The following is a 24,891-nucleotide window of genomic DNA, read 5'->3' on the forward strand; positions in this document are numbered from 1 at the left end:
GCCCCGGCCCCATCCCCATCCCCGGCGGAGCGGAGCGGAGCGGCGCTGCGGGGGCCGGCGCCGGGCCGTTCCTCGCCCAGTCCCTTGGTCCCCGCTGTTTTCCCCGGCAGCCAGCACTAGTTCGCGAAGAGTTTTCACGGAGCGCTGCGCTGGTTCGGTCTAGAGGGTCGCTGGCGATCGTAATGTGGGGGAAAAAACCGGGCGTCATTAATTTCTTTTTAATACATGCATCCGGATAACAACGTACAAAGCGCTCAGAATATTAAAGTCATCCAGTTTGGGGCGTCTGCTTTTAACACCTTTATATTTTCTAAGCGTTTCTTCAGTTGTTTGTAAAAGTCTGTAACGTTCCTGGAAACATGATTTACGAAGAATAAAAAGGTCTGCCCTCTAACTCTTTCTGGGTTTTGTTACTGTGAATTTAAAATAACGGATGATTTCCACCAAAAGTCGGGAAACCATCCTGAAGGTGAATGTAAGCTGCTTGTCACAAGAAATGTTTTTCCAGTCAAACTGCCTTAAAAATTGTTAAGTCGCTAAAACCGCAGAGAGACTCCTCAGCTGGATTCCAGCTGTGTACCTTGAAAATGCACAACACAGCGCACACGGTTCTGTCTTCAGTGGTTACAAGGGATAACCTCCCCTTGGTAAAGCAGAGGGAAAGATGGATGAGCACCTGCCCAGAAAGGTGGTGAGCGCCCTCAAAATCCGTTTGGGGGATCGTGATGTGTTTCAGGACGTGGTCAGAGCCACATAGCTTTGAACCCTGAATCTGTTTGGCTTGATGAAGTACATCTGAATGAAACAGGTGTATGTATTAGAACAAAGCACATTGCACTTTGGCATGTGTCCCAGGTTTGAAAAGTAATGTTGTGTCACCTTTGGGTACTAACAAATTTATGTTTTCAAAGTAATCTTTGGTATTAGATCACTGACACTGGGAAACTTGGAGTTCTTTCGGAAGTATGAGAGAAGTCACTCATTTGGCAGGTTTCTTAATTGCTGTAGCTTCTTTGATTTATCCCTCATTTAGTTAACATTTCTGTTTACTGGAACCTACCTTTCCAAGACCCAGTAATTATAACGCTTTTTGATGAGCAGGAGATCTACTCTCAGGTACTGAATGTTTGCAGTTGGAAAAAAAAATAATATTAAAAATCTGTTATGTGAAAGGAAGGTGCAATTAAAAACATGTCTACATGGGACTTTATTTTACATGGGAGCTATCTGGAAAGTAGATAATATATAACAAAAGACAGATATTTTCAGTATAACGGTGAACTTTCTGTTATAACTGCTAGAAATCCTAATTTATGTTAAGGATCTGTACAATTAACTTTAAAAACAAAATCTGCCCTGAAAACATATAATTTCAGTAGTCAGTGTAGAGAAAAGATGGGGAAAGGGAAGTAAGGTTCTGATGTTGTAGATGGTGAAATAAGACTTTTGGAAAAGAGACAGATTTTCGTGAGTTTTCGTAACAGCTCCTGCTGTTACACTTATGGCTATTACGCTGTATTTTTAAAAGCTGCGCAAGTGACTTGCCCACAAGGAGACTGCACAATACCAGGTTCTCAGTCCTAACTATGGGTCCTATGTTCTGGGTCCATGATCACAGCTTAATTAAGTAAGTATTGCCATTTAAAAAAAAATATTGTCACATTAATCAGAGATTATTACCAGATTCTGTTATTAAATGTCTCCTAAAAAAAAGTAAGAGAGAGAAACCACCCTTTTCTTGGTAACTACAAGTGTGAGGATGACTGAAGTACTGCATATACACTTTTTACTTCATCATGATGTTATTTCATTTGAGCTAATCTCACTGTCCCTTCAGCTCCAGTGACATTTCCTAGTTTCCTATTTGTGACCTACTACAGTCATTTCTCCCCTGCAGTCTCCTATGGACTCCGCATGTTTCTCTGTTAGGCTCTGTCTGCCTCTCTGAATCCAACTGACTTCAGCACAACTTCCTTGTGTCCTATTTCTCTCCCCAGTACTGCTACATCCATGTCTCTTCTTGTGGACATAAATAATCCTTTCTGAAAACCAAGGAACTGGGGGCAGGGCTAGAAATGAGTAAAGGCAATAGTGCTTTCATTTTTAAAGGAGTGGGGGTTTCTTCCTGTGTAGCACTTGCTTGAATCAAATAATCATGCTCTGGGGCCTTCAGAAGATAAAATATACATGGTGGAAAAGGGAAGAAAAGCAAAATTCACCATGTCAAAGAGAATGCAGTTTGATCGGTTTTCATGTTCAGGGATTCGTATTAAACTTTCAGCTTCCTAACTTACTACAAAAGCAAAAAAAGCAAATGTGTTTACTTTCCTGCTTCAGTTTAACTCACAGTTTTTCTGGAGGTAAAGTCACATGACACAATATTGGTAAATGCACTAGAAAGTTAAATATTTTCTTTTAAATGACAGTTGGCCTTGAAATGCTACAGGAAGGAGCGAATGCTCTGGTAGATTATTTTAACATTTTGTTTTGAAAAGCCAACATGTGAGAAGCTAAAATGGGCAGTGACTGTCTCTGTAAAATGCCTAGCACATACTTGGGCAAAAACAGTGCCAGTTAAAGTTGTGGCTTTCATTATTGGTAGCTGCATCCTTTATAAAGCATTTTAATTCCTCTTTCAAGACCCAGGCCTGTTTGTTAATTTGACACAGGTGAATGGTGTTCATCCAGAATGCAGATTGCGGCTGGAGATTCACAAGGAGGAAGCAAGGTGCATGGAACTTCTAAAGAATGCAAAGCCAGTGGACTACAAAGGTAAGAAAAGATAAGCTGTAAGGTAGAGACAGCTGGAGTATTCAAGATTTTCTCCCTTTACCTTCTTTGCTGTTGCGGTTGCTGTTGCCCTGTTTGTTTGTACAGTGCTTATAATTTTATGTATTTAGAATTTGTGCAGATTTTGCATTAAAGGTACAGCTGCAGCAAGCATGTTGTGAGAGGTGTGCCAGATGCTAGCCACACACTGGGTGGGACACTAGATGGGAGCAAATGCATTCTCATGTTTTAAGCTGTTGCTGCTAGTGTTTTCTGACTGGCAGAGAAGCTGCAGGCTGCTGATGGCAGGACCAGCAGAAAGAACAAGTCTGAGGAAAAGTTGAAAGCCTTGGATCCAAGCATCTCTCTCTAGCTATGGTTGAAAGTAAAGTACTAGTGGCGGGAATGATCTCTGGGTTTCCCAGGCAGAAGATGTTTCAGATAGAAGATCAGATTCACACCCAGAGTAACACAGAGTAATGCAAAGGAAAAACTGGACAGTGTTACATTCAAAAAACAAATTCTCTCTGTTACTTCATTTTCTTTCTACATAGAAAGATAAATATATAGATACTAATATGGGCAATTGTAATTTAATAGACGAAAGAAGGAGAAGGAGATGTAGTTTATTATTTTTTTAATTTTAGATTTTACTAGATTTCCTTGCTATATTTTCATATGAGTAGAACATAAGATTATGAAAAAAAGACATTTTCTTGTAAGTTGGAGCTGCTGATAAAGCTATTTGTTCAGCAAGCAAAATACAAAGGTGACAGGTAAATCCAGACAGCCAAGTAAAAAGCAAATCTGTAACATTAAAGTAGCTAGGGCAGAAGTTGGTTAAAAGTTTTTGGCATTTTAGGAAAGTTGGAAGTGTGTGTTTATTAATTTATATATTTTTTAATGACAAAGGTATTAATGTTTTATGATTAGTTACCTTTTCTAAACCGTGTGCCAGAACTTGTGAGCAGAAAGCAGTCTCTACACACATGCTGGTGAAAAGGTAAAAGTGCTTCTTGGAGTGCTTCATTTGCATATGTTTTCCGCCCAGCACTCCTCTGGTAACATGTAAAGTACTGAAATGAAGGACAGGCTTTCAGCACGACTTAGATAAAGGGGAAATAAATTTTAGATACAAAGGTAACCGAACATTTTTCTGTTCAAAATACAATTTTGATTTTTACAAAGTAATGCTACATCTAAAACTAATCATTAAATTTCTGTTGTTAAATGATGTTTAAATGGCTGGAAGTATTTAATTTCAAATTAGTTCTACAAAGCCCTAAGCCTCATCGGTGTCCTGCCTTTTGATATGGTAGTCCAGGTATGTATCATCTCAGAATAACTGGGCTCCTTGCAATACTAAAGCTCTTGTAGTGCAGTTGTTTTCCTTTGGCTGAACTGGGTGATACATAGTGTATTTTGTTTTTCATATTCTGTCTGTTTTGAATGCACTCTGAAGATGATTATGGTACCTCAGGGACCTGCCATCTGCAGTGCCCTTTGAGCATAAACATGAGTCCCAACTCATGATGCTTTCTCCACCTCTCTTCATGATTTAAATGTGTAACTCCCTCAGTGCATACTCTTAATATCAATTTGTATACAATAATATAATTAAAAGGATCATCAGCAATTTGTATTTTACTGTAATTTCTCCTTTTCATTATTCCAGATCAGTAATTAGAAAAATTACAATGACAGTGAGTAATTTACATGGATATCTCTCCAAGCAAAATCTTACTGCAATAATTCATCTACATTTAGATTTTTTTATTTATATGAGTGGTGAAGAGAGATGGCTGTTACATAAATAATACTGGTGTGAAGCCAGATGGAGAAATAATTGCTAGCTCAGCTTAATGAATTAAATCTTGAATTAATAAATTCGCTATTAGCTATTATATGGCTTTGAAAGTCAAGCTTTCTTCAAGATCCACTTCTGTGATCCAGATGCTGGGCTGCTCCAAGGGTATCCTTGTGATGCACACCAGTTTTATTTTGGGTTCCCTAGGGGAAGAACGAAGTTTTCTGTCAATATTTTCTTCACATCCTCTTTTCACTGGAAGAGGGGTGCCTCCTGAAGGCAAACTGCCGTGCAAGAACTTCATGTCTTGGAAGGAGACAGTATGTCTGATGGTGTTGATTCAGCCCTCCATGTAGTGATAAAACAGCAGTGGAAGGATTTATACATTTAATTGAATGCCTGGCTGAAACTTAAGGGAGTATCCATTTTGTAGGGGACTGGAATAAAGCCCCTGTGCTAATGAACTCTTAAAAACTGTATGCTTAATGTTATAGGAAAATTTGTCCTGTGCTTCATGTTACAGGTACCTTTACCAAGAACCTGTTTGGAAGAGCCTATGTTAAATACACACATTTGCATTTCCAAAAATACCCATTCTTTATGTGTCCTTATTTTGCTAATAAACTCTCTGTATTCATACAAAGATGGAAGTAGTGTTTTGAGCAGAGACTTGCAGATTGTCACAGTGATACTCTGACTGCTGATAAAGAAGAATTACTAATGAAAATTGGCAAGCTGGAACTAGTCCAAGGCCTAATTCCACACCTAAAATTTGTAATACATTTGAAACATAATTCATTACAATAAATTCACAAATCCTATTTCACTTTTTCCTGAGTGGAAAAGATGGCTATACAGCTCTTGTCATGCTTTTCTAACTTTAGTATGTGCTACCTGCCTAACAAAAGCTGTAATGAAATCTAGTGAAGGTCCTGTCTAGAATTTGGAAATAAAGTTTCACTGAGATTTGCCACTGGAGGCTTGGGCCTCCATTATCAAAATCAGTGGGAATTTTTTCATTAACTTCTTGGGCACCTGAGAAACCTTCACACCTCTATGTAACATGCTGCAGAATTTGGCTGGCATGCACAGCTACTGAATTTTCAAGGATCCAATTTTTATGGGACAGACAGTTTCTCCTTTGACCTAGATGGCAATTATGTATTGATTACCTTATCTAATACTTCTCAGCTCCCAGTTAAGGAGACATAAAGGAAAGATTTAAAGATTATTGTGCTATTTTTTTTTTTTTTTACATACTAAAATGATCTTATAGTCATCTTACCTAAGCTGCCTCCTAACATGGGCTGAAGAATTTCACCGAGTAGTTTTTGTAGTGCACCTGAAATCACTGACCATGAAGTCTATGAAGGACTTGCTTACTTCATGGCTTAATAAAGCAATGGTGTGTTTTGCAAGGAAGCACTGTATAAATACAGTGTAAATATCCTTTGAACAATGCTAAGGATATGTGAAAACCACAGGACCCAGTTTGTCTAAATTCTGCTTATTTGCCAACATCAAACTGTTTGACATCCAGACCTCCTGCTTTGCACCCTTTGGGGGATTTTCAGGCATTAGCACATACTCATCCATTAGTGGAGAGCATTACACTCCATTTAGGGAAGAAAGTCACTCTCCAAAGGTCTGTGGCAGTGCCTTCCTCTCTATAGTGCTCTCTAGCAAATCTAGTTGTTTATTTTATGAGACTGCATTAGATTCTGCCTGCATTTGTTTTCTTCTTTTTTCCTATAATTTGACACCTGAGGTATGGATGCACCTTAGCTGGAAGCCTAAGAGAGGATTTTTTGGGGGCACTTATTGTTGGAGGGCAGATAAATTGCACTCTAAGTAGCTCATAATAGCTACAGATTTTGAGGTCCATATGGAAAATGACTAATTTATTTTTTATTTACTACCCATGGCTTGTCTTACAAAAAGTAGAAAGCTCCCAATAAAAGTGATTGAAAATACATAAAAATTGGCTCACTGCAAATTTCTGTCTTTGCTCAGTATTTAGAATTTTTCCTTATAAACAAACTGACATATTTCTGTTCACCTTTAAATGAAAAGTGAAATAAAAAATGTTAAAACTCAGTCAGTAGACTTTATAACAGGGTTCTACAACAAAAAGTTCTAAAAAGATTTCATGATGAAAAAATGAAGTCTAAGGGTTTTTTATTCATTTTGGACTGAGTGGTTGCACAGTTAAATGAGTCTTTTCAGCTCTTGCTTTCCAAAATGTGTTTTTGTGAGACCCATATGCCAGACAACATTTTTTATTTTAGATACAACATCTTAACTTTGAGGAAGGGATGTAGACGGAAAGAGAAATGGCTTTGGAAAGAATTTCATAAACCTCTCAGAGAGGCTTTATAATGCAGCTAGTAATGGGAAATTAAAACAGACAGGACTACCAAAATGATACTCATTCATAAATTTAAAGCAAGGTTAAGGTTAAGCTGTTAAGGTTATTTCTCCAGTAAGAAAGGTGCCTATTTTGCATTCCAAACCCACACATAGACAGACACACACATCTCTCTCTATCGCGCAAAAGGCCTGACTGTGAGTATAACTAAGCCAACCTGATGATCACTCTCTCCTCCCCATCAGTAAACAGGAGACTTACTTACACAAAGCCAGATGAGGCCTTTCTTTTGCTATGTGAAAAGGAATCTGCTCAAGGTTCCCCCTTTCTTAATCCTCCAAATCTTACCAAGGTCTTCCATCAGGTTTTTTTTGGGGGGGAGGGGGGGTGCAGCTATTTTCTCTGTAAAATGAGTCAGTAGTTCAGACGGCAGTGTTGCTTAGAGTTATCTGAGGTAGCATTAAAAGTAGAATTAAATGAGATGGTTGGATCATGGAACTTCATTTCATGCAGCACCAGTAGCTCTTGAGAGGACAACTTTAGCTTTCTTGAACCTCTGTGCTGCTGCTTTTCTAGCTGTAGTACAGGCATATTGCTACTTTCTGGTTCACACATTTTCTTATGAGGGGAGCTGAAGGGGCTGCTTTGAATGTTTGTTTGTTTTGGCTTCCATTAATTGAAGTGTCACCACATAAAACTGATCATCCTTACAGTGTTGACTGTCTGGGCTTTGTGGAAGCTATACTTAATTATTTGAGGGCAGAAGAGAGGCAGAGCTGGCTCATCTTTTGAGGAGGCTGAGCAATAAGTGAGAAAGAACCTTGAATGGAAGGAGTTGCCTACTGAAAATTAACCAACAGGAAATAAATGGTGAAGACCAAGAAAATGTCCTGGTCAGCCTTAGTCAAAAATCTCACATAATAAAGGTTACTAAGAGTGACAATAACAAACTTTTTTGGAAAGAAGAGAGGCAACATGTGGCCACAGATACATTCTACAATTTTGAAGGTCTGAAATTTCCACCCCCCCAAAACATAAATAGAAATTCAGCAGTAGACATTAATAAATGGCATTTGGAGCCCTGAAAAAGGAAAGTGCACAGCCATAAGTGAATTTATTGTGTTTTTCAGAAGATTCTGAAAGAAATACTGCCCTGCATAGTTTTGCACTTGAGTCCTGATAAAGACAGCTGTGGCCATGGCAGTCTGCTCTTCATGACATCCAAAGTTCAAATACCACAAGAAAGCAATCTGGAATACCAAAACACTAAAAAGGCTCCAGCTAATACAACAAATAGCACATGGGTTAGATATAATCCAAACTAACAGAAGTATATGGTCCCAATACTTTACAGAGACTTTTAATGTGGTGGGGTTTATATGAAGATGGGGAGATTGATATTTATTGGTATTTTTTGAAGAATGTACAGCATGTCTACATTGGGGCAACACAAAGATGAAGGTACCTCTTACAGCTTTGACCATACATCCATGAATATCTTTGCAGTATAATAGAAAATGGTGTTCTTATGGTAAGATTAGAGTGCTGTCCAGTCATACAAAAACAAATGCTCTTGTGTCCAAAGAACATTTGGAGTAATTGGAAAGCAGGATTTACGTCGTGGAAAATTTGGATGGCAATGTATTCACCCTTCTTTTTCAGAGGGTTTTCTTCCAAGTATTTAGCTGGCAACTTCATATTTCCTTACAGAACCCTAAAAATACGTAAATTACATTAAAATATAAAATTGGCCTATAGATTTTTGATTATCTGATGGGAAACTATTCTTCAGAAGGGAAATAAGGCACTTCTTCTGAAATGTTTCATTTGGAAAAGCCAGTAATCCCCTAGAAAGCTCAGTCAGTATTTTTGACATTCCTGGTAATAGGACTGGCTTTTGAAAACCTATAAACTGCAAACATTTTAGGTGAATATGAGATAAACTCTATTGGTTTCGTCATTCTGTTTCGCTAGTTAAATCTGATGCATACTGTAGATTTCCAAAATTCTGCTTGCTGTGTAGTTTTTGTTGACGGGTAATCAAAAAAGTTTACATACGCATTTCCTCAGTATTTCTGAATAATCAGGGTTTGCATACACTGCACGATTTCACATCAGTGCTTTGGTTCAACAGGGGCATATTGGAGCCGCTTGATGACCATTTTGCAGCCGGTGTTTCCATTTTCACGTGATGGCAGACTGTCAGCTCCTTGGGGAGAGGGTTTGGGGGCCCCTGGGCAGGCAGGGCCTGGCAGGCAGATCCCATCCCACCCCCAGCCAAGGCAGCCGGAGGGCAGCCATGGGCGGCATCAGGAACCTCCCTGGGGACGTGAGCCTGCAGGTGTGGGGTCAGGATCTGGCCTGGTGCAGGGAACCAGGGTCAGACACATCCCCGGGGTGGCCGGGCAGGGCCATGGTGGTGGGTCGGGGCCCGGGCAGAGGTGGGCACGGGCACTGCTGTGACGAAGCTGAAGTCAGGTGCACCCACAGCATCGCTGCAGGCCCAGACCTGAGCTTAGATGGGACCCTGGGCAGGGGCGTGAGGCTCGTCAGGGCCGTTAAGGCCTATTAGTGCACTCAGGGCCCTGACAAAAGTAGACGGCAAATAACTTTAGCAAAGTATCTTGAAGTAACAGCATTTTTGCTACTGTCTTACTCCTGTTACCGCTTTAAGCAGTTCTGCTGTGTGTCTGCTTTGCTTCCCATTTGCTAGCTTGCTATTTCCCTAGCCCCCCCTTTTCCTTTCTTTCTTATTACTTGTGTGAAAATACAGAAAGAATTTCAGTCCGTATATGTTCATAAATGCTCCTGCAGCCTAAATTACATGATGTGGCGTTCAGACCTACAGTCTAGAAAACATTGCCCATAAGAGGTGAGATTGCTTCAGCTTTGTCAAGTTAAGTACAAAAATCAAAATGTTTCCCTGTTCGAAATGTAAACCCGAGACTAGCTGACAACTTTCTGGCTGATTTTCAAGGCACTCTCTCTTTGTTTCATGTATCATGCATGCCTAGACAGTTTAAAAAATGCTAAACCTCTCTTTGAATTGGTAATTTTTAAAATCCAAATGCAAAGTGCCACCTAGTGGTTAATATGTGGATAAAATATGTATATAAATAAAACTTTGCAGTACAAACCCAGTGTGTTACACATTTTTATAGATGAAGAAGCACATGTAGGTAAGCAGACGTGTTGCTCAAAGGCTGGATCTCAGCAACGTGATGAATGTGGTGGCAATACTTAGGTAAGCTGAAAAAAATGAGAGACAAAGTGTAGTTTATAGTTTGTTATGTTTCCTTTCATTATGAAGTATCTGCAAATGCATCACAAGCATTAAAGACCAAACATTCCAATAAAGTGATCTCATTGAAACTAGCTAAGAATAGCATCTGCAATATCACCTGGAGGAACAGGAGGGAAGAGAAGTAAAGGAGTGACACACTTTTGAGCAAGTCATTGAGCAAAGGTTTTCTGGCAAGATTGATTGTTTCCTTGCATATGCTGCAAATGACAGACCAGAGAAATAAGTGATGCAAATGAAGAGGTTGAAAACAGATTGTTATATGTAGGGTGCAGGAGCGTTCTTCTAGACACCACAGAAATAGGGATGAAGAACCTTTTTTTTTTCTTTTTTTGCCTTTGCTAGCTTTATTAATAGGTAAAGAAGAATGTAAAGAATATAGTAGTAGAGATGCACAGAAAAAGTTGAGGAGTTAGACAGATCAAGAGCTGGACTGGTTTTATATGTGTACATATCAGCGTGAAAGGGCAAAGACATTCCAGGCTTGAGAATTTATTGAAGCAGGATGCAAACATAGAGACTAAATCCATTAATGAACATAAAAGGATAAAAATGTACATTAGAATACTTTTGGGTACTCAGAATATTTTTTAAAATATGATAAATAAAGAATATTGCAGACATGAAGTAAACATTGGAGCAATTTAAATTTTATTTGTGAGATATTTTCTATCGAATTATTGCTAAAATCATTACTAGAACTAAAACTTAAAACCTTATTTAAAGCTAAAAATAAAAATGTTTTTGTCTTACTTGATTAATATCCTTTGGAGACAGTAGGAAACAGGCTTATATATGTGGGAGATGGGTAAAACCTCCAAAGAATAAGAGCGTACATAATGATGTTATGAAATGCAGCAGTGATGGATGACAGTCCAGAAATCCTGACATTGAATGAATTAATGGCTGGGCAAAGGGTAGTAGGGAGTAGGAGGAGAGGAGAATATGAAGCTTGATCAAGTTAGATATTCTCTGTGCAGAAAGAGACACATTTAACAGCATTTATTGCACCTTCATTTTCCAACAGTGTATTTATAGCACTGTAGGCTTCTCTGTAGTCACTGGGGAGAAATAGGCAATTGTTGGGAGCAATTAATTAGGCCTATTTTCATGTGGTTTAGGATGAAGTGAATCATTCTCAGTCATCCTCTGACAATATTGTGTATGTCGTTGTTGTAAAAGGATACTATGGTGGGTAAAGAGCAATATCTACTTGAAGACCTGTGAGACTCACCAACGTCTCCAGCTGTGCCACATCTTGAATTTCCAAGATCAGTGGGAAATTAATTGCTAATTTCAATTATGCACAATTAAGCTTGTGCTGTACAATAGAGAAAAGTTGTCGGGATGGAAGAGACAAATTGATGCAAGTGTAGGAAGAATGGACTTGTTAATTGTGTCCCACCTCTGCACAAGGGTATGTTTTGCTAAGAGAAGAAAAAGATGTATGACTGCAATATTGTCAAAAACCTGTAGTAATAAGAGGAGGAGGAAATGAGGAAGGGTGTGATTTGAAAGCCTGGAAAAGTGCGTATTGTTTAACAGTTGTAGCAGCCTCTAGCAGTGCACTAGTAACACCATCATTTCAGCATTCAGGCCTAGACCAATTTTCAGAAGTACACTGTAGTCATTCAGTGACTATAAATGCCTCCAGGACATTTCAGCAGTTTTCTCAGATTTCCTGTACCATAATAAATAAGTCTGTAAATATACATAAATTGAGGCTTAATGTTCTTGGAATTCTGATGACAGCCACTCAACTTTCACTTTCATGATTGTTGATGCATTTGAATGCAGTCTAGATGTAGGAAATACATCTTTTGTGTTATTTCATCTATTTGATTTAAGGAGTCTGGAAAAGTATCATTCTTTTTGTGCTGTAGATGCCTGTAAAGTCCTAAAATACTGAGGAAAAATGGAGTTAAGAAACACATTCCCCAGAAAACATTAGTGACTTGTAACATTTTGAATGTCAAAAACTTGTATACTGATTTCCCTCCTGCAAGCTAGCTTCGAGATCTGATACAAATTGTGTTGAATAATTTTGGTGGGAATAGGACTTAGGCCGCAGTTCTTCGGTCTAATATTTCATGTAATTGAAGCTCGAATAAGAGTTTTGTGGGTTTTTGTGGAAAACTTACTAATGGAGCTCTGAAGTCTACATTGTTCAGCTGCCTTTTTAGCAAAACCTTAGCCCAGTCCATATAACAGTGTAGCAAAAATTTATAAAGGCCTCTGAACTGTGCAGATTACTGTAGCAAATCCACCATCTTACAGAGAGTATGTTGAACAAAAGGGAAAATTTGTGAAAGTCATCAGTTTTTATGAGCGTGCATGCACACTTTAATGACTCATCTCAGCTGTCACTTGTTAGTGGAAATGGGGATGAACTGAAAAGGTCTGAAGTCACACAAGATGCTGATTATTCTTGTGTACTCCAGGGCTTGTTTATGCTGGCTCAGGCAGTACATCCATCAAAGCCAAAAGAGTTTCATTTTGTCACTATAGTTCTGAGTGCTGGCAGATGAAGAAAATAGTTTCTTTGTCTTTCTGATTATTTGTATGTCACATTGTTGATGTTGTTTCTGGCTTAAAATCAATTGGGAAGGAAGCATGACCTGAATTGACTGAGGTAAATATTCTTTTACTTTTCATAAGCCCTGGTGTTACCTCATAGAGAGTTGGACTTGATTTTGATCCAGTACTGCAACTCAGGAAGCACCTAGGCATGTTTAAGTTCCATTGACTTCAAAGGGTATGAAGAAGACTTGCTCAGATGTAAACCTCTTAAATTATATACAGATGACCAAGTCAACATCATCTCAGAGATATCTTTACTAATGCTGAAAGAAAAGCCACAAGTGCTAGAAGGCAGTACAAGGTAGACAGGTAAAACGGAGCATACAGAAAACTCATTAATTAATTCATAAAGAAATGTATGAACCAGCTGTAGGGGCAGATACACTAGAAAGGACAAACTGCATGATCATCAGGGAAAACAGGAGTGTTTATGGAGTTCAGACTATTACTGACTCCAAGTCAGTTGCTAAAAACACTCATTCAAGAGGTAAGGACCAGAAACCTGAAAAGACTGAATTACCAATGGGAACAATAACTTCTCAGCCAACTGTGGAATACAGCTAAAAAGAATGTCACTCTCACAGTTCCTAGTCCTAAGTACGTCTCCCTTACTCCAAGGTAAAGCTAAAAGAAGGAGTCAGATATATTGGCTAGGAGTCAGAGTTACTAAAGGAACCAAAACAATTAGTCCTCTTCAGGTAACTGGAGAACTTGACAAACTGAGGTTAGTCACATAGTATTAAGCAAATAAGGATAGGATTGACTGGAGTAAATACAGATACCTAGAGTCTAGATTCTGCAGCTTGATTAACAGCTTCAGGCTCTCTTGGGAAGAAATAAGCATTTTATAGGATGAAATTCTTCTGACCCATTTTAGGAGTTTGCTTTAGAAAGATACTAATTTAAACATGAGTCAACAGTGCACCCTTATGGAGGTGAGGTTTAACCCTATACTGTGCTACATTAGCAAACTGGTAGATCAAGAGAAGCAATTATCTGTCTCTGTTTGGCACTTGTAAGGCTGCATCTCAGCAGAGTACTGTGTCCGGTTTTGGGCTCCTGCGTACAGGAAAGCCATTAATTGGCTCAGCAGAGGGCATGGAGATGGCTCTGGAATATGCAGCCTATAGTGACTTACTGAAAGCTGGGTTTGTTCAGCTTGGAGAAGAGTGATCTGATTGCTGTCTTCATCTACCTAATGGGCTTACAGAGAAGATGGAGCCAGGCTCTTCTCAGATGTGAACAGAAAAAAAACCCCAAGAAACACAACAAGAAGCAATCAAAGCAACCTGCAGCAAGGGAGATCCTAATTAGATGCATAGAAAAATTCTTCGTGGAGGAAGTTGTGTGTGTGTAGGTTGCCCAGAGAGATTGTGATATCTCCATCTTTGGAGGTTTTTGATGCTTGACTGGAAAAGGCATTGAACTGTGTATGGGGGGGGGTGTGTGAGAGGTAATGAACATTTAATACATTTTTTGCATACCTCTTTGGAGATTGATACAACATACAAGGCAGTGGAGGATAAGGCATTACATGTCATGTACCCACACAGATAAACTTTGTGAAGTGTTCCCATTACTAATCCCGTATTTTTGGCATCATCTTTCTGGATATAGAACAGATGCTGCATTTAGAGCTGTATAATCCTAAGAGGAGTGAAGAAAGACCCAGTCCCCGTGAACAAGTGACTCCTCTGGAGAACAGCATTTCCTTGTGAAACTGTGTAACGGGGACTCTACAGAATTGGTGACCAAATGCAGAATTTACCCCATAATCCTCCTCTCATCTTTTTTCATCTCCAAACCCTATTCTTAGTACAGCACAGAGGCTCCCTCCCAACTATCACACAGATGTCTTCCAAAGGAAAGCGAGACCCATGGGAAAGCTATGCCACTGGCTCTGCTTCATGCTGCAGCTAGAACATAACCCCAGGGGCAATCCAACTGCCGGTCCTGTAACACATTCTTGGGTTCCCTAGTTTACATGTACTTTGAAAGTAACTTAAACTTTGAAAGTAGGATGCTAGACACTAAGTCAACCCAAGCTGTCCAAGTTTAATTGCACTAAGATGGTTTAATACAAATATAGAACTTCTAAATGCTCCTTTTGCAGCTTCCTTTAACTCAGGTGGCTTGATTTTGGGTATGACCTCACTAACATGGAGTAAATGAATAGTGAATTGCTAATACTATAAATATTCTGAAGAATAGTATTATACATGGATGTGAGCAGTTCCTAGTCCAAGTTTCATGTTCTCTACTGAAAGGAATAAACTGTCCCTTATACTTTCTAATAATCTTATGGAGATAATACTGGTAGGATAAAAGTTTTTTTTCTCTCTAGCATTAATTACAAATTTAAATTGTCAAGTGTGAATTGCCTTATTTGAAGACATAAATGCCCAGAATTTTGGATGTTGGTTTTTTTTTTGAGATAACTTGGACTGAGTTAATGTGAGTAACATTTCCTTAATTCTTTGTCCTCTTAATTCTTCATAAGGCTTATATTCAGAAACCTTCAGAACTCTTCACTTAGCTTAGAAGGCATGCATCATAAGTAGACACCTTGAAACAAATAGAGCACAGTTCATCCAAGTGGCTGTAGCAGGCTATAGGAAGATATATGCGCATTCACAAGATACTGCTTTTGAGCCACATTTATATAGACATCAGCATGGGCAAAGCCGTAACAAGTAGTTACTATCTACTAGTAACAAGTTGTTACTAGTACTACTATAAAACATGCCTATAAAATTTTATGACCCCCCCCCCCTTCCTGAAATCAATATACATTGAAGCATTCTTTGTTCAAATCTCTGTTATTTAATTTAGGAGAGATGATTTTGTAAGTCCATCCCCTTTGTTCCAAAAATTCTCCAGTCATGCTGTGCTCCTATCGTATTTGTGATGCCAAGTCCAATGAACTAGTTAAATATTTCTTTGTGATGTTCAATCTGCCTATTACTGCAGATAAAAAAGTTCATTTTGACTGTGATTAAGAGATTCTCAAAATTTTGGAATTTTTAATAATCCATATTAATACTCAGAAGTTATTTCTTAGCATTTCTTATTTTTCTTAGCATGATCCCATCAAAATGATATAGTTTTAATGAGACATTTTGCAAACAATGTTTTAACTGACCTAAAAATAAGCTGGTTAATCAGCAGACTCTTGTGAATCCCTTAACATTTGCATAGGAAATACCATCTTTGCAACTTTCGTGAAAGAGTCTGATCTTTCTTGAACTATTTATCCAAAGCTTCCAGCAAGTCTCTATGAGGTAAATACAGTAAGATGATTTGGACCAGACTGAGCTTTCAAGTCTGTTACTGCTGGTTTTGTTTCAGGATGTGTTGGAGTTTGGGATAACATCACCTGTTGGCGTCCTGCAAAGATTGGAGAGACTGTCACTGTCCCTTGTCCAAAAGTATTTAGCCTTTTTTCTGGCAAACCAGGTATTTCATTTTAAGGTGTATTTTTGCTGTCTTCTCTTTGGTATTTTATAACATAAAGTGCTAAAAATGGTTTATTTCCATTTTAAGGTTTTTATTTTCTTTTTAAAGAGTTAAAATAATAGATTCTTAACAGAGTTGTTCATGGTACCTCATGAAAAGACCAAATAATTGTTTTTGTGGTCCATATGGTGTTCTTTGAGTCAGATGCTAAAGATATATTCTGATATAGTGTCACTCGTCAAGGCTGAAGACATTACTTGCTCTTTTTGACCTATCTGTGTTAATTATTAAGGCAGCTGATCCTGACTGACATCTTTAACAGTTGTCAGCAGGTCACATGCAGATTGTTCCTTCTGTGCTTAGGAGGGGAGCTCTGCCTTGCCTTCATGAAAATAATGACCCAACATTAACACTTAATACCTAAAAATTATCACTATTGCAATTTAAGGTAGTTATTATGAAACCTTTTATTCTGCTTTTTTAATGGAACTTGAAAAGAGCTCATCAGTGTCTCAGACTGCTGAAACATTTAACTGTTTTAAGTCTACTGTCTTCTGCACCATCTTGTCAATACATCATACTGTGGTTTAATTTTGCACTTTGGCTTCTTACTGAGGGTTTTAAAAATAGATGCACACATAGCATTTCACATACGTATCTCAAAATGCAGCAGGAAAAATCTTATCCCCATTGCTCATGTGAGAAATGTTTGTCATGAAGAGCTGGTGGAAGATGCAAAACACAGTAATTTAATTCTGCTTTTGAGGTCTCTGTGGAGAGCTTTTTAACAATATCACTTTTAACATAGAGGCTAGCTTGGGGTATCACTAAAATACCTTTATTATCAAAACTGTTGATTAAGTCTTGTTCCGGTAAAATAATCTACAGATGAGCAAAGGTTTTCATTCCTGGAGCTGGTGAATCTTGATTAGTTTATCATGGATAGTCTAAACAGTTTATAAAGGGGAAGGTATGTGTAATGTTCACTAAATCTTGTGAAATCTATAAAAGTATTCAAATGACTCAAACGAAAATATTAAGGTGGTGTCATGAGACAAGGCAAACGAATAAGTATCAAAAATTCAAAATCTGAATTAAATCACACTGCTTCTATTTGCCAAAAGCTAGAGCATGCATGCTCTCTCTGGAGTTTGGGTGCTTGATATTTAACAACTGTCAGTATCTTATATTACAATAACATTTTAATTTTCCTACAAACCAACTGCAATAAATATGTAAGTCTGAAAACTTCATAATGCATTACAAGTCTATCTCACTTGGGCATGACGTCATCAAGACTGAAAGATCAGTTCCTTTTTATAGTTTGCTATATTTTTCACGTATACAGCTTTTTTCATAGCTACCCATTTACTTCTTGCTTGTGGAACTAACAGGGTGGTTGTTTAGAGGTACCTGTTCAGTTAAGAGGATTTTTAAAATCTTGTCTTTCTATAATTTGCAGACAACTTGCACGGTTGATTCAATTAAGATCTAACTATCTCAGCCAGCACCTTTATAATTTGATTATGCTCAGCAATATATAGTTTATTTAATTCATACACAGCACATTTCAAATTTACTTGATTCTTATGGCAGGAAATTATAAAAAAGTCTTTTAACAAGAAATCTAACTCTTTTTATTTAACCACATTTGTGAGATGTATGTTGTAGTTTTCTCAGGGTTTAAGAGGAATTATAATTCTACTACAGGATGATCTAGACTACCTTATTTTTCATGGAAGTATTCCAAATCACAAGTACGCTTTTAAATACCATTTATTCTTTAAAGGATTTCTTAATTTAAATTGTGAATTTTAAAAAGTAGTCTTCTCATCTTTACAACTTTTGGAGGACTGGCTCCTAATTTCTTCTGTGATGGTCAAGGTTATAGTTTAAGCATACCACATAATTAATTCTCTATTGAGTGTTAGTAACTTTATATTAAGTGACTTTTTACTGTAAAAGCAATCATATTATCCTATAATGTTTTTTCTGTATTGTACATGATGATGTAAGTATATGAGTATCAGAAAGTTACTCTGTTAATTTTTTATTCAAATGTATGTGTCAAGTTACAGGTTTTAAATGAGGTTGCCATCTGAAATATTTAATTGCATGGAATGACAGTGTAGAAATAAAAAATGTCTTCCATAGAACTTTGCCTAACTGTCTTTAAGTTAGAAGGCCTTACAGTATTTATAGTAGAAAATACTTCAGCATCCTGAGTACATGGAGTCTTTTTATTGCAAAATTGGCTTTGACATAATTTGTGGTTCTGTTAATACATTCCTCTGCTCTGCCTAGTCAGAGAATCTTGATGTAGTTTTAAAGTGAAGACTCTTCAGAGTGTATAAATAGGTTACGTTTTCTTTAAAATATGCCATATCTATGCCAAATGGCAGAAGTGGTCCTCTTGTTTGAGGAGACACTGTGGTTTGAGGTCAAGGCCTTGTTATAAGCTAGAAAGATTTGGTTGTTGGTTGGTCAACCATTTGTAGGATATTTACAACTTTCCTCTGAAGACTTTATACAAAGAAGAAATTCCAGTAACCAATCAGCAAGATAAAAATCACAAAAGCTTTAGTTTGGAGTGTATGTAAACATGTTTGGTTATTCTTGGCCAAAGTTGATCTGTGACACATAAATTTGTTCTTCTGTGGTGAAAAACAGGCATCTTTAAGCCAGTTAAAGAATACTACAAACCAAAGCAGTATGCTATTATAGATTTCAAGTATCGTGGATATAAAAAGTGCTGTAAGAAGGGTGAGAGGAAGTTGCTTATGATTTAACATTGTAAGAGTAAGTTGTAATAATTTTAATGACTATTCCTTATTCTGACATCAGACTCTTCAGTTTTCTCCTATTGAAGCTGTTCCATACTGTATGAACATTAGTTCATATTAATTAGATTAAAGAGTAGAATCATGAGTTGCCTGCATCTCATCTGCATGACTTCATCTGGGAAAAGAGTGAACAACTACTCTCAGTTCCAACCAAAAAATCCTTTCTGAAATGAATAGATGTTCAAAATTCCTTTCCAACCGTACTTGCATATCTCCTGTACATTCCTTGGACTACATTTTTTCAGTGATTCGTTCAAAGAGTGAGATTCAGCATGCATATTTATTTCCTCATTCTTCAAACTATCACATAATTTGGCCTTTCAAGTGCATTACCAACTCTACCAACATTTGCTGTAGCAGTAATTCATCACCATAATATCTAAGAGCTTTTATAACTCTTCAGTAGATCATTTGGTATTGCCTTCTCAGAAAAGCTTAAATAGGAGGTTAGAACAACTCTCACTTAAATTACATTTCTACCAAATTACTTTACCTACAAATTATCCCCTTTCTAGAGGGAGCTGAAAGAGTGCCCCCAAAATACTTTAGATAAAAGAGCAAAATATTTCAGGCTTTTGCAGATGTAACAGAAATAGCTGTTATACCAAAGCAGAAGCCTGCCATCACCTCTTGGAATTACTTTTGTTTTTCTCTAGTGCAAAGGCAACTCAGAGCAAGAGTAAAAGCCGAAGTAATATGATTGAAGAGCACATGAAAGAAAATGGCTGGGTTGCTTTAACAGGACTGCTAGGAAATACAGGATATTAACAGAGAATGACAAAGTTATGTTGTCTAAAGATTCATTGATGAGGAGACTTTTGAATCTTTCTAATTTAAACTCTCAAATTTTGCTTTACAGGAAATATTAGCAAAAATTGTACAAGTAATGGATGGTCAGATATTTTTCCTGACGTCTTAAGTACTTGTGGATATAATGACTATGAAGATGATAATAAGGTAGGAAAAATACTTTTTCTGAATAGAAATAATACTGCATAGAAAATACTTTTTCGATGCTGGTGTTCAGTACAGTCATCAGACATATTCTGCCTCTAAATAGTTCCCATTTTACTCTATCATAATTAATGAAAATCTGTAGTAATTTTTGGTAGCATTGATTGCCATATGCTTGGATTGCAAATGTCATATAAGATAAAATCATAAATGTTTGAAACTCAAGGCTATGAGCAGTTGGCAATTGTAGTAATGCATCTGTATTTCTAATATTGCAGTGTTACTTGGTTTGTGCACAGTATATTTTACATTGTATTATTTCTAGAAGTTTTTGTTATAACAAATCCTAATACTGTAATAATCTGTTAATAATATATGCACCACTTGGTTGCTGGTATGTGTTTAAGTAAAATAGAATGAATTTAGGTCATTGGAATTATTGCAGATTTATATTGGACTTTAAATTGCGTTAGCAATTAGAAGTGGTTTGAAAAGCTATCAAGATATCTTAAATACACTATAAATGGAAAAATTAATTTGTTCACTTTGCAGATACTCTTTCTTGTTCTTTTTGTTGAGAGAAGTACTTTTTCTATCACGTTTTACCTATTCTCTGTCTGTTTTCCTGCTGAGGCTAACAGAGCAAGATTTTGTTTACAAGCATGAGCTGATAGTGTCAGTGAAACTCTTGTTATCATGAACAGATTAAGTCCTCTCATGAATAAAGATACTTGGCTGGTTGTTTTTTTCTGGATTTTAGTATGTGTGGAATAGCTCTAGCAGACCTGTTCTGTCTGGTTTGCAGAGATGTGCTGGCATTCTAGCTAAGACATGCAGTTCTTGCGATCTCTTTCTGTATTTAAAAGCCCAGCCATTACTGTAGTTGAAAATAGATAATAAAGAAAATGGATAGAATATGTTGTTTTCCCAACTTTTCTGAAGACATGTTCTAAAACATCGGTATCATCTGACAGCTTGGGAATGCGCACACATTACTGCTGCAACAGCCATTTTAAGACACTGTCATTCAACCCAGATATTGTCATGTGGAGTGAAAATGAGTCAAGACTTAAAAATTCAAATTAACAAAAGATTACATTTCAAGTAGTGAGAAATACTTAATTAGCAGATGAACTAATATATAATAGAAAACCAGTTCTTATTTGACATACTTATTAGTAATTTGAAGGAGGAGAATGAATTGCAAGTTGATTGTACTTGCAGGAATGAACAAAGAGAAACTGGAAATAGGAAGTAGTAGCAACATTTACGAAAGCCTGGAAAAGAACAAATAATAAACTGGTGAGGATAAAAATCAGAATAGAGCTGTGGAAAGCACATACTGAAAAAATTATTAACAAAAGTACATTAGATAGAATATCATAGATATCTAACATAGTATATGGCATAAATGCATAGCATGTTGCAAGGAGGGAAAGAGGAAATTCAAGGATTGATTGCATTTCAAGCAGCATGGCCTGAGGGCCCTGTCCTTTTTTCTCAAGTACCGGTGTCATTGCTCAGGGAATATTCTTTGCCTGAAGATCATAAACTGATTATTTCAATGGGACAAGACAGTAATTCTTTACTAACCTTAAAGTTGGCAAGTCAAAAAATGGATACAATAGTGCTGGCTTGTCAGAAGATAAGCTGTTCCTATGCAAATATAAAATTTTTTGTAGTTAAAGAAGGGACAAAAATTATCAGAATAAAATCTGAAAAGGGAAACAGGAAAGCATATGTTTAAATCCATCTCTTCATGGGAGACAGTGTAAAAAATGTAATTATCGTGCAGTTGTGAGATTTCAGGAGGCATTTGAGGTTCCGCATCAGCCAAGTGTTACACAGAAGATGTTTTTTTTGAATTTGGATCTTAGTGCTCAATGATAGCACCTCAAAACGAAAAATCTTAACATAAATCAGTATAGTTCATTTTTATTTGACCTAGAATTTCAACAAAAAGAGCTAAAAATGAAATCCTAAGTAATTGGATACAAAATATTTTGAACACAAAAATGTCATGCAACAATATGCTTTGCAGATGATGTATGAGGTTGCCCTCAAAGTTACAGTACCTAAGGAGATCATACTTTTGGAAAGGTGGCAAAATACTTTTCTTATGGTACATCTTAAGTTTTCATCTCTATGCTTTCTCTGAAGACAATGTTAAAGGATTAGGTAGAAACTGTCTTTGGTGTCGGTTTGGTGCCTGCATCTTCACTGCTGAATGAGTTTCCATTATAGATCCAGTTAAGTATTTATTCCTGTTGTTTTGCTGTCTTTTAGAATATGAACTTGTATCTTTACTTTAAAGGGGACTTATTTCTATACACATTTTATATTTATTTAGAGAGATACATATGCATACACACAGACATATATATCTCTCCAGCTAGGCATCTGTTTGGGGCAGTTTTGAACATTCTAGAGAAGGTTTAAATGATAGAGATTGGCAAGCAAATACTGAACAGGCACTTTATTAGTAGGTACCAAATTTTTATGCTAAAAATGCACCGAAATGAGAAAACTCATTTAAAAATACCACAAGCATGTCATCTGTTATTTCTCTGCTGAAAGAACTTGTCTGTTTCCACAGTTTTGGTGGAAACTGTGGAATTTTGGTGGGGTTTGATTTTACTCAGAGTTAAAATGTTCAATTTTTATTCCATGTCAAATGGTATATTAGCAGGTTCTATAAAAAGAAATTATTTGCTTAACATTTTGAAATTAACTGTAAGCTCCTGATACAGCACCCTCAAATTGAATGTTTTATTTCACTTAGATTTTCTGTTAGTATTCTTTAGTGCTCCTGCCTGTATTTATAGGGGACGAATTTGACAAGTATGACAGTCTCTGAACAGACTTATCTGTATGTTGTTATCACATCAAATTGTAGATCTAAACCTTTATTATATAATTCCAGTCTCTTTCCTATAAGTAAACTAGTTACAGCTAACCTTCAAGATCAAGGTTTAGGTTCATCTCAGTCATTCATGTAAGCATCTCTTTTTTTTTTTCTTTTATATTTCTGTTAAGCTCATGGCAGCACAATGGCAAAATGAATAGCTTGGTTTGACCATGCTAGAAACACACATCAAGGTGTGTTAACCCAAACCAAGCCTCACTGCAACCTTTCCTTGACATATTTTGACATCTTCTATCTAGGCTGAACAAACTAGAGACATGTCCTACCTGTCCTCAGAGGGTATTAAGCTCTCTGTCACCATTATTAATATGCGGCAAGATAGATGTCTGGTGAATGTAAAGGACTGAAATGTGTCCACTTTATTTAAAATAATGACTGGGTCAGTTAATACAGCTTTGTCTAATCTTAGTGTGAATTGGCTTGAGGTTTATTAGACCACACAAAACCCCCAATATATACAAGTTACAGGCTATGTGATTTGAATGCATAGGGTCATACAAAGACGAATTAATCGAGAGGAAGATACTCAGAGCTATTAAATGTGGTGATACTGTTGCAGCTTGTGCATATGTAGAAGCATCACCTATGGAAGAAATATTCCCCTATTTGGCCAGTTTCCTGAAGCATTCACGCTTAGGCTGCTGTCAGAGATAACATGCTGGGTGTGCTGCCCACTACACAATGCAGATACGCTACCCAAGACAAACACTGTCTTGAATGTCTGTAGCTACCTTTAGAAAACAGATGCATTACTGCTGTCTGTGAAGTGGATCATTGCACTGGACTAATGGATTGCTTGTATTGAGTCTAAATTGAATCCTTCCCTCTCAACAAAATGTAATGCAGGGCAGCCATCTACCAATGCTTTTTCTGTGTGCCTCTAAGTCATGCTATATTTATTCACATCGCATTCTGCATTTGTCATTACTCTTTTCATGAGATGTGATTAAGAGACCAGTATTCCGTAAAATAAATACAAAATCTTCTTCCATTGACTTCAAGTGAGAAGGACTAGGCCTGAATATAAGCCTATATTGTCTCTCGCAGAGCACAGTGGGAATTTTATTTATTAATTGCAGACTGTCCAAAGACACTGCAAAACATCAGTACGCAGTGAGAAAGTTCACATTCATGGATACACATAGGCTGGTACACATTTACACAGGAAAATATGGAGGTTTGTGCACTTATAAAGTTGTCATGTCTCCCAGTATGGTTAGGGAACTTTCACTAAGAAGGTACTCTTACTGACAAAATTAGTGATGCTACTATTATTAAGGATACTTAAGGCAATGCTGGTCTCATCTGTTTTGGGTGATGTTTAGGTTTATGGTGAATTGAAGGAGAAACATGTCAGAAAAGGGGTATCATTAATTACTTGTATAAAGATTATTAAATACCGTGAGGAATTCCAATATTTTTAGTAAATTCTGTTTTTCTCTGCACCATTTAAAAATGTGTAGAAGTGACTGATAAGAAAAAAGTAAATTGTCCACAACATGTAATCCATCTCTTTATCTCAGTTTATATTTATTCTCTTATAAGTAAGTACTACAAGATTTTAGAAATGGCTACTGTGTTGTTTAAGTTAACTTCACAAAAGGAAAGAATTAGGGTTCTTTATTCCACTTTTATTTGCATTTGCTTGTTTCAGTGTTTCTAAAGCTACTGAACTTACTTGCTAAGCCCAGTTCTGTTTTTATATTTTTTGTACAGTTTAAGGTTTTCTGATATGTTCTTCTAGTATACATATTTGGATATTATGTAATGTACTCTGACTCCTGTATCATGAAAATGTAAACCCACAAATTTTAATATAGTTGTAAGTAATCATATCTGTGAATACTAGACTCTTCTTAAGTACAGTATTACAGGAATATACTAGCC

General features: G+C 37.0%; 1 protein-coding gene across 1 annotated transcript in view; it reads left to right on the forward strand.

Moving 5' to 3' along the window:
* Positions 1–24,891, forward strand: part of VIPR2 (vasoactive intestinal peptide receptor 2) — a 58,720-nt gene that overhangs the window by 345 nt on the left and 33,484 nt on the right. The window contains exons 2-4 of the mRNA XM_010585714.1: positions 2,670–2,772; positions 16,174–16,281; positions 19,984–20,081. Of these exons, the coding sequence (XP_010584016.1) occupies positions 2,670–2,772; positions 16,174–16,281; positions 19,984–20,081 (309 nt within the window). The remainder of the gene's footprint in view (positions 1–2,669; positions 2,773–16,173; positions 16,282–19,983; positions 20,082–24,891) is intronic.

Source organism: Haliaeetus leucocephalus, unplaced genomic scaffold (genome assembly GCF_000737465.1).
Source record: "Haliaeetus leucocephalus isolate CR32 unplaced genomic scaffold, Haliaeetus_leucocephalus-4.0 Scaffold0, whole genome shotgun sequence".
Lineage (NCBI taxonomy): Eukaryota > Metazoa > Chordata > Aves > Accipitriformes > Accipitridae > Haliaeetus > Haliaeetus leucocephalus.